The sequence below is a fragment of the Salvelinus fontinalis genome, chromosome 31, assembly GCF_029448725.1.
Source record: "Salvelinus fontinalis isolate EN_2023a chromosome 31, ASM2944872v1, whole genome shotgun sequence".
NCBI lineage: Eukaryota > Metazoa > Chordata > Actinopteri > Salmoniformes > Salmonidae > Salvelinus > Salvelinus fontinalis.
Window position 1 is genome coordinate 46,287,791 of NC_074695.1, and position 13,194 is coordinate 46,300,984.

A 13,194-nucleotide genomic window follows, 5' to 3' on the forward strand; every position below is an offset into this window, starting at 1 on the left:
TATATCCCCAGCACTGTTGTGAATATGTTGTTGTTGTTCTGTGTGTGTAGGAGTTACTAACAGTTCTGGTGGAGTACCCGTTCTTCGTACGGGACCGCGGCTGGTCTTCCTGCTGTCCACAGAGAACCTCCCAGCTCTACGGCCTATCCTGCCGTCAACTCAGCGAAGGAGACATCTGCCTGGCCCTCACCCCCTCACACACACCTCGCACACACACACACTCACACACACGCACAGCCCTCCGGGGGGGCCACCGCACACACACTCGGGCCAGGGCCGGCACCAGCTCACACAGGGAAGATATGCCCCCTCCTCCCCCTCCTCCTCCTCTTTCTCATCCCTACCCTGCTCTCGCCCCTCCTCCTCTTCCTCTGCCCCCTGCAGACCCTCCCACCCAGGAGCAGCCACGCTCACGCAAGAGGCGATGGTCCGCCCCCGACCTCCTACCCCCTACTGGAACTACCGAAGCTACCGGGACTGACAAGACCACCAATTTACCTCACGGCTCCAAGCATAGGAAGCGGCAGTAGAGCTCACACACACACACACACACACACACACACACACACACACACACACACACACACACACACACACACACACACACACACACACACACACACACACACACACACACACACGCAAGCACAAACACACCCTCCTTGTCTCTAGAGCACCCACATGGCCACAGAGTAGAGAGACCACAAGGCAGGGTTGCAGGGAAGGACAGAGAAATGCAACTTTACTTGTGTCCACACTGCTGCCCAGAGTATGAGCCTATACCCCTCATTCTTCGTCCCTCTTTCCCCTCTCTCCGCTTAGCACACCTCTGACAGGGGTAGCTGTCTGAGGACTCCCAGAGAGCTCCACGGTGACAGAATGAGACGTTTAGTGAGACACTGTTTTTGTAATGGTTGTCCCACACGTCTACTCACTGACAGTGTTCTCTGCAGGGTATCGGTTTTCAATCAGGGTTATGGAAGCAAGCTCTATTGAAGATGTCTATCGCAGAGAGAGAGATATATATATATATATATATGAATAATATGACTATATATTACATTACAGATGTTCTATAAATATGCTAAACCGATTTAATGCAACCTCTCTGATTGTCACTTTCGTAATGCGTTCTCAGTTTTAGATTTTCTCGCTTTTTCTGATACGAAGTTTGACTGTCAGTCAGTCAGTCAGTCCGTCGGTCAGTGGGTCTGGGCAGGCAAGGTAAACGAATGTATCAGCAACTCTTTGCCTTTTTACTATTCTCGTTACCGGGGGGGGGGGGGGGGGGGGGGGTCATGTTAATCTCTTGTTCGCCAAGGTATTGCCCTCCAATATGTTCTTAACATTATCTCAGCGAAAGGAGAAACACTAATGAAAATTGCGTAACAGACAATCCTCTCCCACACAGGTGGGTCAGTGTCACTTCGCCTTGACCCCGAGAGTGTTTTTCCATTTAAAAAAAAAAGAAAGAAAACAAAGATGGAATGGCGGGAGAGTAATGGTGCTAATAACAGGTTGGAACATGATGCTTTGTGAACACACACTTGACCCCTCTGTACTGTACTCTGTACCCCTTCTGTTCCTCTTTCTTTCTCCATGTACTGTATATGTTTGAGCGCAGGGAAAAACGATTGAAAGTATTTTAAAACTCAGATACGGGTATCTTTTCTGATTCAGCACACTCTTTCACTTTAGTTTTTTTTTTCAACTTTTTTTTTGTTTTGTTTTGTTTTTTTCAAAAACAAAAACCTGACCTGTTTTTTTTTTTCTTTGTAAATGTTCTAGCTATAAAAAAAAATTGTATATTTTTGAAATTGTGAGTCTGTTATATGATGTTCGCTAGAAATTATAAAAATTAAAAAAAGCTTTATAAATTTATACTGAATGAGGTGACTTCATACCACATACATGCATGATCGAAAGTGTTGTACACACAGCCAATGTACTATCTAAGTTTTAGGGGACATATGTCATAGGAAAAAAAGTAATGTCCAATACTCCCATACGATGACATTTAATAATAATGGCATCTTTCCTGACAAAGACCGATGGTGGCTGAAACGTTGCCATTAAACTATGGGAGCATTCAAGCAGTATACACTTATACTACTATTTTTAATTCATGGCACAAGATAAAAAGTTTCTTATTTCAATCATTTTTAGTGGTTTAAAGATTTGTAATGATTAACCTGATCTATAGGCAGGTCTATAAGTCTGTCACAGTTCCACACATCACACAATGGATATAAAACCATTGATATAGTTACTAGACTCTAGCTGCACATCAAATTAAATCACAAGTTGATTATGAGGTGAATGGAAGAATGAATTGCTGCCGTTTTTCACATTATATAAGATACTGTACAAACGTACTCTCCTCACACCATGTAAATGAGGAACATGTTGACGAAAGATATTAAACATACTGTATACTGGCAAAATGATGACATTATCTGTCGATTACATTGTCAAACTCAAAAATAAAACCAATATTTCAATTGCTGCATGTTAAGAAAACCATGAGTGTGTTAACACAGGCAGCCAAACGCAGATATTTTTGGGGGGCGTCTCGAGACTCGACTCACCCCTCATCATGGCTGGCTAGACTGGGACAGGAGGGTACCGGGGGGGGGGGGGGGGGTGTTCCTAAGGGGTTACTCAGAGATGGGTCCTGGTCTCATCAGTGCTGGGAGAGGGTTGGGACTGACCCTTTTAACCCTCCCCCTTGGTGACGTGTGTGTGAAGGCGTGGTCTCTCTTATGGCCCCAACCTCTGGCACCTCTGCAGTAGGTTGACAGCAAACAGGGGCACTACCTGCACACCAACACACACACACACACACACAGACAGGAAGACATTGTCACTGACTATGACTACAAGGACCTCTGCTGGTAGCTACTGCAGAATACATGCAGTTTACTGCTCAAAATGGGAGGGAAAGACCTGGATTGATGGAATGAAAAACTTTCTTCATATTAATACTATATAACAATATAATAACATTGTACAGACTAAAAACATAGTTATAAAATCAACATACTGTAAATATGGGCCCACTAAACTAGGCAATGGGTCAGTTGCTGTAGCACAGGAAATCCCTAATCCACAGCGACCCCTGACCCCATTACATTAGTCACCTGTGCAATGATCAGCTTCCTTGTTTTCAGGGGGCTGGCATCGGGAAACTCCTCGCCAAAGCAGAGGTCAATCTCGTAGCGCGGTTTGGGTCCCGCCCCTTTGCGAAAGTCCTGGAGCTCTGTGGAGAGAGAGAACGGGAGGGGTGGAGAGAGAGAAGGGGATGGAAAGACAGAAGGGGGAGGATGGAGAGAGAGAGAATTAAAAGGTCATGGAGAGACAGAAGGGGAAGGATGGAGAGAGAACAAGAGAGGGATTGATAGGGAGCCAGGGTCACTGTCTCACCATATCACATCTGTTTGCTACACAGAAGTTGTATTAGTGACGTCCCTACCGTTCAGAAAAATAGGTGTATTCAGCAGCTTGCAGGTCCTCTCTCTGTTCAGCTTGTTGGGCCTGTCTGTGTGCTGGGCCAGAGGGCCACTCCAGTACACCCTGCCCTGGCAGAACCTCTTGATAAACACCCCATCTGGAGCCACCCACACTAGGACACCCCTCTCCAAGTGGGGCAGCAGGCGGCCCATGGCCTCAGCGATACAGGGGGGCAGGTGGATGACCCCTGGAGGGGGGAAGGGGACCTGTTGGGCTGTGCAGGGGCCATAGATCCTCTCGTTCCCCAGGGGCACCTGACCATGTAGAATGAAACAGCCATCTGGGGTGCTGGTGGTCACATCCACTACTAGCTGGTCCTGGTAGAACAGACACACCCGCACACGGAAGTCTGGACAAACGCAAACACAGACACAAGCAATGCAAACACACACATGCTAATTAAAGGTCCAAATGCAGCCCTTTTTAATCTCAATATCAAATCATTTCTGGGTAACAATTAAGTACCTTACCGTGATCGATTTCAATTAAAATTGAAAAACTGAACAAAAATTGATTCTTATGAAAGAGAAATTCTCAAGCAAGAAATTTGCCAAAACTAACTGTGAGGTATGGAACTCTCTTTCTCATTGGTGTATTAACTCATTTATCACCTGGTGATGTCACCAGACAGGACAAAACTCCATCCCACCAAAACAGACAGAAATTTCAGGCAGTCTTTTCAAACAGCTCTTTCACTTAAAGGATATTTTCATAATTTTCACAATATTATTGCAACCTCACAGTGTGGAAAAATACCAGTACCAGTCAAAAGTTGGACACACCTACTCATTATTTATTTTGACTATTTTCTGCATTGTAGAATAATAGTGAAGACATCAAAACTATGACTGACATAACACACATGGAGTCATGTAGTAACTAAAAAAGTGTTAAACAAACCAAAATACATTTGAGATTTGAGATTCTTCAAAGTAGCCACCCTTTGCCATGATGACAGCTTTGGACACTCTCGGCATTCTCTCAACCAGCTTCATTAAATGCATTTCAATTAACAGGTGTGCCATGTTAAAAGGTTAAAAGGTGATTTGTGGAATTTCTTTCCTTCTTAATGCGATGGAACCAATCAGTTGTGTTGTGACAAGGTAGGGGTGGAATACAGAAGATGCCCTATTTGGTACAAGACCAAGTCCACATTATGGCAAGAACCACTCAAAAAAGCAAAGAGAAACGACAGTCCATCATTACTTTAAGACATGAATGTCACGCCCTGATCTGTTTCATCTGTCCTTGCGAATGTCTCCACCCCCCTCCAGATGTCGCCCATCTTCCCCATTATCACCTGTGTATTTATACCTCTGTTCTCTGTTTGTCCGCTGCCAGTTTGTCTTGTTTGTCAAGTCAACCAGCGTTTTTCTCGGCTCCTGCTTTTCCCAAGTCTCTCTTTTTCTCGCCCTCCTGGTTTTGACCCTTGCCTGTCCTGACTCTGAGCCCGCCTGCCTGACCACTCTGCCTGCCCCTGAGACTGCCTGCCGACCTGTACCTTTCCTCCACTACTCTGGATTATTGACCCCTGCCTGCCTTGACCTGCCGTTTGCCTGCCCCTGTTGCTGTAATAAACATTACTACTTCAACATAGTCTGCACTTGGGTGTTACCTGAAACGTTATAATGAAGGTCAGTCCATCTGGAACATTTCAAGAACTTTGAACGTTTCTTCAAGTGCAGTCGCAAAAACCATCAAGTGCTATGATGAAACTGGCTCTCCTGAGGACCGCCACAGGAAAGGAAGACCCAGAGTTACCTCAGCCTCAGAAAGTCCAGCCCAAAAAAATGCTTCACAGAGTTAAAGTAACAGACACATTTCAACATCAACTGTTCAGAGGTGACTGTGTGAATCAGGCCTTTGTGGTCGAATTGCTACAAAGAAACAATTACTGAAGGATAAAAATAAGATGAGACTTGCTTGGGCCGAGAAACACAAGCAATGGACATTAGACTGGTGTAAATCTGTCCTTTGGAGTCCATATTTGAGATTCTTGGTTCCAACCGGCCTGTCTTTATGAGACACAGAGTAGGTGAACGGATGACCTCTGCATGTGTGGTTTCCACCGTGAAGCATGGAGGAGGACGTTTGATGGCATTCTGCAGCGATACGCCATCCCATCTGGTTTGCTCTTAGTGGTACTATCAATTGCTTTTAAACAGGACAATGATCCAACACACCACCAGGCTGTGTAAGGGCTATTTGACCAAGAAGGAGTGATGCATCAGATTTATTTATTTTTTACTTTATTTAACTAGGCAAGTCAGTTACAAACAAATTCTTATTTTCAATGACAGCCTAGGAACAGCAGGTTAACTGCCTTGTTCAGGGGTACAACGACAGATTTTTACCTTGTCAGCTCGGGGATGTGATCTTGCAACCTACCGGTTACTAGTACAGCGCTCTAACCACTAGGCTACCTGCCACCCCGATGACCTGGCCTCCACAATCACTCGACCTCAACCCAACTGAGATGATTTGGGATGAGTTGGACCATACCACTGCTGGCTTGCTTCTGAGGCTAAGCAGGGTTGGTCCTGGTCAGTCCCTGGATGGGAGACCAGATGCTGCTGGAAGTGGTGTTGGAGGGCCAGTAGGAGGCACTCTTTCCTCTGGTCTAAAAAATATCCCAATGCCCCAGGGCAGTGATTGGGGACACTGCCCTGTGTAGGGTGCCGTCTTTCGGATGGGACGTTAAACGGGTGTCCTGACTCTCTGAGGTCATTAAAGATCCCATGGCACTTATCGTAAGAGTAGGGGTGTTAACCCCGGTGTCCTGGCTAAATTCCCAATCTGGCCCTCAAACCATCATGGTCACCTAATAATCCCCAGTTTACAATTGGCTCATTCATCCCCCTCCTCTCCCCTGTAACTATTCCCCAGGTCGTTGCTGCAAATGAGAACGTGTTCTCAGTCAACTTACCTGGTAAAATAACGGTAAAATAAAAAAATACAAAAAAATAGAGTGAAGGAAAAACAGCCAACAAGTACTAAGCATATGTGGAAACTCCTTCAAGACTGTTGTAAAAGCATTCCAGATGAAGCTGGTTGAGAGAACGCCAAGAGTTTGCAAATTAATCAAGCATTAACCCACTCAAATGTGAATAACTCTGCAGTGTATTGTCTCACCAGAGATCTGTGGTGTGGGGCTGAATATGGAGAAGGGAGCACAGCTGTCCATCTGGAGAGTCCCTGTGTTGGAAGAGTAGTATACATGGTCCAAACCCCCTTGACAGGAGAGAACACAAACACATATCATATCTAATTCAACATTGTTCAGTGATTCAGCTACCAGTCACACGTACATGGAGGCTGATACTGACCACTGTGGCTGACTCTTCCATCCCTTTCCTCTGATTCCCTATCGCAGCCAAACTGAGGGAAAACACATATTCACAGCCAATCATCTGACTTGTTAAGGAACATTCAGTGCAAGTGTGCAAACTTCATCCCTACGTGATGTAAAGTTATTGCAAAAGGTGTCCTCTAGATGGCAGCAACTACGCACCTGTCATACAGCATTGAAAACAAAACCGCTGTGTTACCTGTGGATGGTGTGTGATGGTGTTCCTCAGGTGAGCACTGGAGCTCCTGGTCTGGATTATCACCTGACTCTCAGTTTCTGGAGATTCTGAGAGAGCGTGAAGTAGGGTTTGATAGTAATTACTCGCACTTTAAACCCATAAAGGGCTCTGAGCTCTCTAGACTCGTGCTTCATGAGAAGACTACAAATGGAGGCTACTGGTACCTGAGTATCTGCCTGTCTCTGTCACTACCTGGATACGGTAGGCCTTGTAGGGCTCGGAGACGTCCAGCTGGCTGCGCTCTGGGACCTCCTGGAAGTCTGTGCTCTTGTTGAGGGCACAGCGGAGACGAGTCTTCCAGGAAGTGGGGTCTGCCTTGTCCCTCCCCTCTCTGTACTTCCCCTTATACACTGCCCATGCCTGGTAGATGGAAACACACCACATAAAGGTATGCACGCACGCACGCACACGCACGCATGCACGCACACACACACACACACACACACACACACACACACACACACACACACAATATGAATAAGCATTTGAGTGCATTCCAAAATGCTATATATCCATTTTCAGAAATGTTGGTAAATCAGCCTTTATTGTTTAAATATGATTTTTTTTCACTATCTAATCAAGGCATGGCAATGACAGACGTATTTGGTTCAGAGGGGTTGGTTGAAATGCGGAGGACTAATTTCAGTTGAATGCATTTAGTTGACTAGGTATCCCCTTTCCTTTTTAAAATCACTTGATGGTTTCATTTCAGCATTTGCAAAATCCTATATATCTGCCTCACTCTCAGAGGAATAAGCAGTGGTGCAGATTTAACAAATTATACATTGTGACATCAAGATTTAGAAAATGTATTACGAAAATAATTCAATACAGTACTATGAGATCTACATGATGTAAAACATTTACATTTGACATTTTAATCATTTATCCAGAGTGACTCATGCAAGTGCGTTCATTTATCTTAAGATAGCTACAGTAGGTGAAGACCACCAAATATCACAGTCAAATATAAATATACAGAATATGAACATTCCATTCCAGCAACAAACAAACAAAAAAACATTTTTGTACACATCTAAACTCTAAATCTGAGAACAGTATTCATCTAATCATCTAAATCTGAGAACAGTATTTTACACACACATGAAGGTAACCATAAGCAAATAAACTCTTCACATGCACTGTTATTTACATGGGCATCCAAATCAATGCATTAATTTGGTCTATATCAATAACATTGATCAATCTACATTGATCTGGACATTTTGCCACATCACAGCACAAGTTTGATTTTGCATGGATCTTCTGGGGGGTCTCTATTCGATGATGTCGTACAAATAATGTATAAAATAAGTTAAGAGTTACGTTCTTGATCCCCCTTTGCACATGTACCTAGACAAGCATGCCAAAACATAACTGTAATCAAGATAAGCAAACTTAGGCATGCCACCAACAAATGCTGACACAATACATCCCGACACTACACAAGTGTGTCGGACCAAATTATGAACAACAAGCATTGTACTTTTTGAATACCATAAAGTGAATGTGGAAGAGGTGAAAAAAGGAAGTATTGTCTATCAACAATGACAAGCCACCAACTGACAATCTAGATGGAATAATATTGAGGATATTAGCGGACAATATTGCCACATCTTCAATTTAAGCCTCCTAGAAAGTGTGTGCCGTCAGGCCTGGAGGGAAGCAAAAGTCATTCCGCTACCCAAGAATAGTAAAGCCTCCTTTACTGGCTCAAATAGCTGAACAATCTGCCTGTTACCAACCCTTAGTAAACTTCTGGGAAAAATGGTGTTTGACCAGATACAATGCTATTTTACAGTAAACAAAGTCTGATAACAGACTTTCAGCACACTTACAGGAAAGGACACTCAACAAGCACAGCACTTACATTAATGACTGATTCTTGGCTGAGATAAATTGAATACAAAAAGATTGTGGGTGCTGTTTTGTTAGACTTCAGTGCAGCTTTTGACATTATTGATCATAGTCTGTTGCTGGAAAAACGTAGGTGTTATGGCTTTACACACCCTGCGATATAGTGGGTAAAGAATTACTTGTCTAACAGAACACAGATGGTATTCTTTAATGGAAGCCTCTCCAACGTAATCCAGGTAGGATCAGGAATTCCCCAGGGTAACTGTTTAGACCCCTTACTTTTTCAATCTTTACTAATTACATGCCACTGGCTTTGAGTTTAGGAATTGGTGGGAAGGAATATGTTATTCCTAAATATTTCTAAAACTAAAAACATTGTATTTGGGATAAATCCTTCACTAAACCCTAAACCTCAACTACATCTCGTAATGAATCAAGTGGAAATTGAGCAAGTTGAGGTGACTTAACTGCTTGGAGTAACCATGGATTCGGGGTGGAAGATAGCCTAGTGGTTAGAGTGTTGGACTAGTAACTGTGAATGTTGCAAGATCAAATCCCCGAGCTGAAAAGGTACAAATATGTTGTTCTACCCCTGAACAATTAACCTGCTGTTCCTAGGCTGTCATTGAAAATAAGAATTTCTTCTTAACTGACTTGCCTAGTTAAATAATGGTACATTGTAAACTGTCTTTGTCAAAATGTATTGATACAACAGTAGCTAAGATGGGGAGAAGTCTGTCCATAATAAAGAGCTGCTCTGCCTTCTTAACAAGGCAGGTCCTACAGGCCCTAGTTTTGTCACACCTTGACTACTGTTCAGTCGTGTGGTCTGGTGCCATAAAGAGGGACTTTGAAAAATGCCCCCTGGCTCAGAACAGGGCAGCACGGCTGGCCCTTAAAAATACACGGAGAGCTAACATTAATGACATGCATGTCAATCTCTCAAAGCTCAAAGTGGAAGAGAGATTGACTTCATCACTACTTGTTTTGTAAGAAGTGTTGACAAGCTGAATGTTCCCGAGCTACTAGGGCACCCATGCATAACCCACCAGACCCCAGGAAGAGTAGCTGCTGAGGCAGCAGCTAATGGGGATCCCTAATAAATACAAAATACAAAATAGGCTAGAAACAATAAACATTCTAACCTTGAAAAGTGCTGCATCGTCATTCAAATTATAGTCCTGCTTTGCCGCGTGTTTCCATGGGATCTTGAACATGGTTTTGTTCTGGTTCTCCCAGGTGAGTCCTGCGTACTTTCCGCTGTCTACCTGCGCTATCAGCCACTCTCTCAGATGCATGTTCGTGCCTGCCTTCTCCATCTTGAAAATACGTTTTAAATGAATACTTCCCACAAAAAATATTCAAAAGTACTGGAGATGTACAGACCACAAGTAGGCCTATTCACAATCACATGATCCCTTTTTGTACACTACTGTAGACTAACAGGCACAAACAAAATGCATTTGTTTCAAGAAGGCGATATCAATCTTTCAACTATTTATTTTAGTTAAATTATAGCTAAACGTGCCCATGAAAGTAATCACCACGCAATGTTGGAGTGGCTGGATGCCTTTCAAGCCGAAAATGAAAGTAAGTGGGCTAATGTTAGAATACTTTCAGTTTCCGACTCCATTTGTAGGCCTACATGCCATAGGCTCGGGTAGCTCTCAGAGTGCAGGGAGGTGTGAAGTTACAGTGAAAAGAAAGCGAGGTGTGAAGTAAAAAAAAACGACAACAAATCCATTGCTGGCACTTGCAAAACAAACGATTTGACGAGGAGATGTCTCATAGAATGTTATGCAGTGCTGTCCGTTATTGCATGCGGTGATAACCTATGTCTGAAACAACTGATATCAATAAATGTTTCAAGTTTTATTAGTCGTATGTACAGGAGACAAATGGTATACACATCATCTAACTAAATGCTCGTTTGCAGGTTCCTTCTTGACGATGCAACAACCGTGAGAAATAGTAAAAAAACGAAGAATACGAACATATACTAAATGGCCCAGTAGAATAGAATAAATATTTTAGCATAAGTATTACAGGAAGGCACAATTGAGGAAGTGTATAAATTGAGCAGGGTAAGAGTCTGGTAGCAGCAGTTGTGATGTGTACCAGTAGCGGTGTGTGAATAAAATCACATATTACAACCTACTGTACAGTACGTTGTGATAATTGCATTGCTTTTCTCTATAACCCATTCGTTCTCTTCCTGTTGTCACGGGCCTTAATGTATATCACAGCGGCGTACGAACAAATGAGTTATAGAGCAAACGATGCAATTATCACAACATATTGTAGGTTGTAATATATGTTATCTTTTTACTGGCTTGGAATCCTTAGTGATTTGACCCACGCGCCACTGCTGAAGTTATGTATTATTAGTTATTAGTTAGGCGTAGCCATCAGAGCAGTTTCTCATTCCTCGTGACTGAGTAGCCTCGGCTTTCCCTTTCCCTTCGTCATGCGGTGGATGCACCACAGTCATCCTCTCTCGGGATGACTGGCGAGATAATGTTTTCACGAAAAGGGGTTGCGGAACTCTCCGAGTCACAATACATACATCACGGATATGATTGTAGCCCGTTAAAAAGACATAGTGAAATGACATTAAAAGAGAGAGGAGGTATTTATCGAATGACTGTGCATCGATTTATGAAATACTTATCGATATTCACTGCAGTGAACGACCCATAGCTTGGTCGAAAGTAACTGAAAACGTTGAAATACGTTTTTAGTAGTTAAAGGCTGTCCTGTGAGAAATTAGGCCTCTCTATCCTCGCCCAGTCTGTGTGGAGAGGTGCTGAGATGAGAGGAGTGGAGAGTTTGACAGAAGAAGCCACTCAGATTGGATTGAGGGGAACCCCCTACCCCCTCAAATGGATGTGCATTATAAACTAGGTGGTTCGACCAGTGAATGCTGATTGGCTGACAGCCGTGGTATATCACGGGTATGACAAAACATGTATTTTTACTGCTCTAACTATGTTGGTAACCAGTTTATAATAGCAATAAGGCACCTCGGAGGTTTGTAGTATATGGCTAATATACCACAGCTAAGGGCTGTATCCAGGTACTCCAAGTTGCGTCGATAAGAACAGCCCTTAGCTGTGGTATATTGGCTATATACCACACCTCCTCGTGCATTATTGCTGAAGTAGCCCCCTGATCACCACATCTGTCATGTTGTTTCACATTCACAGCCTGGAAATACACACTTCCTTTAAAACGTTAAGAGGGGTGGGTGTGTGTGTGTGAATGGGTGTGTACACGTGTTTCTCTGTCGGCTACAGGTTTAGTTTCCTGTTCTTAACCACCGCGGTAACAATGAGGATTCATTTAGCCTCTGATGCAAAGAAATACAATCAGACAAAATCACAACAAATTAACAAGTAGAATATATATTTGATTTGATCTACAGTGAATTCATTCTTGTTGACAAATAGATACGGAGTGCGTTCCAGCGACATTAAAATGGCCCTTTACTCTTTTGTCTTTGACTGTCTCAGTATTCACATTCCTTAGACTCTTAGGAGGCTATCTCACCTTTATGTGAATCGTTGTGTTTCTACAGTATATTTAGCATTTTGTTTTAAAAAAATAAATAGAACAACACTTTTAAAGGTAAACACACACACACACACACAGTATAATGGCTTCTGACTGGCTAAGATCTAACTTGCCCACATACTGAAAGCTGATAACACAAATTCCATGTGAAAGTGAAAGTGTGAATTAAGAGGATTGTTATCTAAAGTCTCTCCGCCTCGTGCTCCTTTTAATACCAGCAATGAAAAAGAAGACGCATTACTTTCATTCAGACCAACTGGACGAAGTAGAGTCAGTTGGTCTCGTCTGAAATCTGGCTTGCCTGCTATTTACTTAAACTGCATCCTGTGTACTAATCGTACTACACACTATTTATAACGTACTCTTAAGTACAAACGAGTGCAGAAAGCAACACATTTGAACATACTAGGCTCGTCCATACTGAGAACGCGTAATCTAACGCGCAGTTGCGTTGGTTCCCACCATTGGTTCATTTTGGTACAGTGCCTTCCCTGATCATCAACTGTTGTCAAACGCACGGGAGTCTGGAAAGACGATTGATTCTCTTCCTCAGAAATGTGCAGCAAATTATACTAGTTGAAAATACTACATTTTCTAAATGTCACATACTGTAAAATGCTATATGTTTTCCTGCTATTTAGATCGCAAGTAGGGGTATTTGGACGCA

General features: G+C 43.1%; 2 protein-coding genes across 3 annotated transcripts in view; one reads left to right on the top strand and one right to left on the bottom strand.

Moving 5' to 3' along the window:
• Positions 1-1,881, top strand: part of zmp:0000000926 (arginine-glutamic acid dipeptide repeats protein) — a 41,586-nt gene extending 39,705 nt beyond the window's left edge. For both annotated transcript variants that reach the window (XM_055892942.1, XM_055892943.1), the window contains exon 3: positions 51-1,881. In XM_055892942.1, the coding sequence (XP_055748917.1) occupies positions 51-530 (480 nt within the window). In that variant the 3' untranslated portion in view covers positions 531-1,881. The remainder of the gene's footprint in view (positions 1-50) is intronic.
• A 654-nt stretch (positions 1,882-2,535) lies between these two features.
• On the bottom strand, positions 2,536-10,676 carry irf10 (interferon regulatory factor 10). The gene is made up of 8 exons (XM_055892944.1): positions 10,100-10,676; positions 7,262-7,457; positions 7,059-7,144; positions 6,837-6,888; positions 6,643-6,741; positions 3,473-3,859; positions 3,141-3,259; positions 2,536-2,817 (listed from the first exon to the last, which is right to left on the bottom strand). The coding sequence occupies exons 1-8, from the start codon at positions 10,271-10,273 to the stop codon at positions 2,761-2,763; spliced, it is 1,170 nt and encodes a 389-aa protein (XP_055748919.1). The 5' UTR covers positions 10,274-10,676; the 3' UTR covers positions 2,536-2,760.
• Between the last annotated feature and the right edge of the window lie 2,518 nt (positions 10,677-13,194).

Excerpts from the sequence above, each read along its gene's own strand:
- irf10 (XM_055892944.1), bottom strand. The coding sequence starts at position 10,273 with ATGGAGAAGGCAGGCACGAACATGCATCTGAGAGAGTGGCTGATAGCG. Across the intron at positions 3,860-6,642 it reads CCCCACACCACAGATCTCTG|ACTTCCGTGTGCGGGTGTGT; the intron begins GTGAGACAATAC and ends GCGTTTGTCCAG. Across the intron at positions 3,260-3,472 it reads TACACCTATTTTTCTGAACG|AGCTCCAGGACTTTCGCAAA; the intron begins GTAGGGACGTCA and ends CTCTCTCCACAG.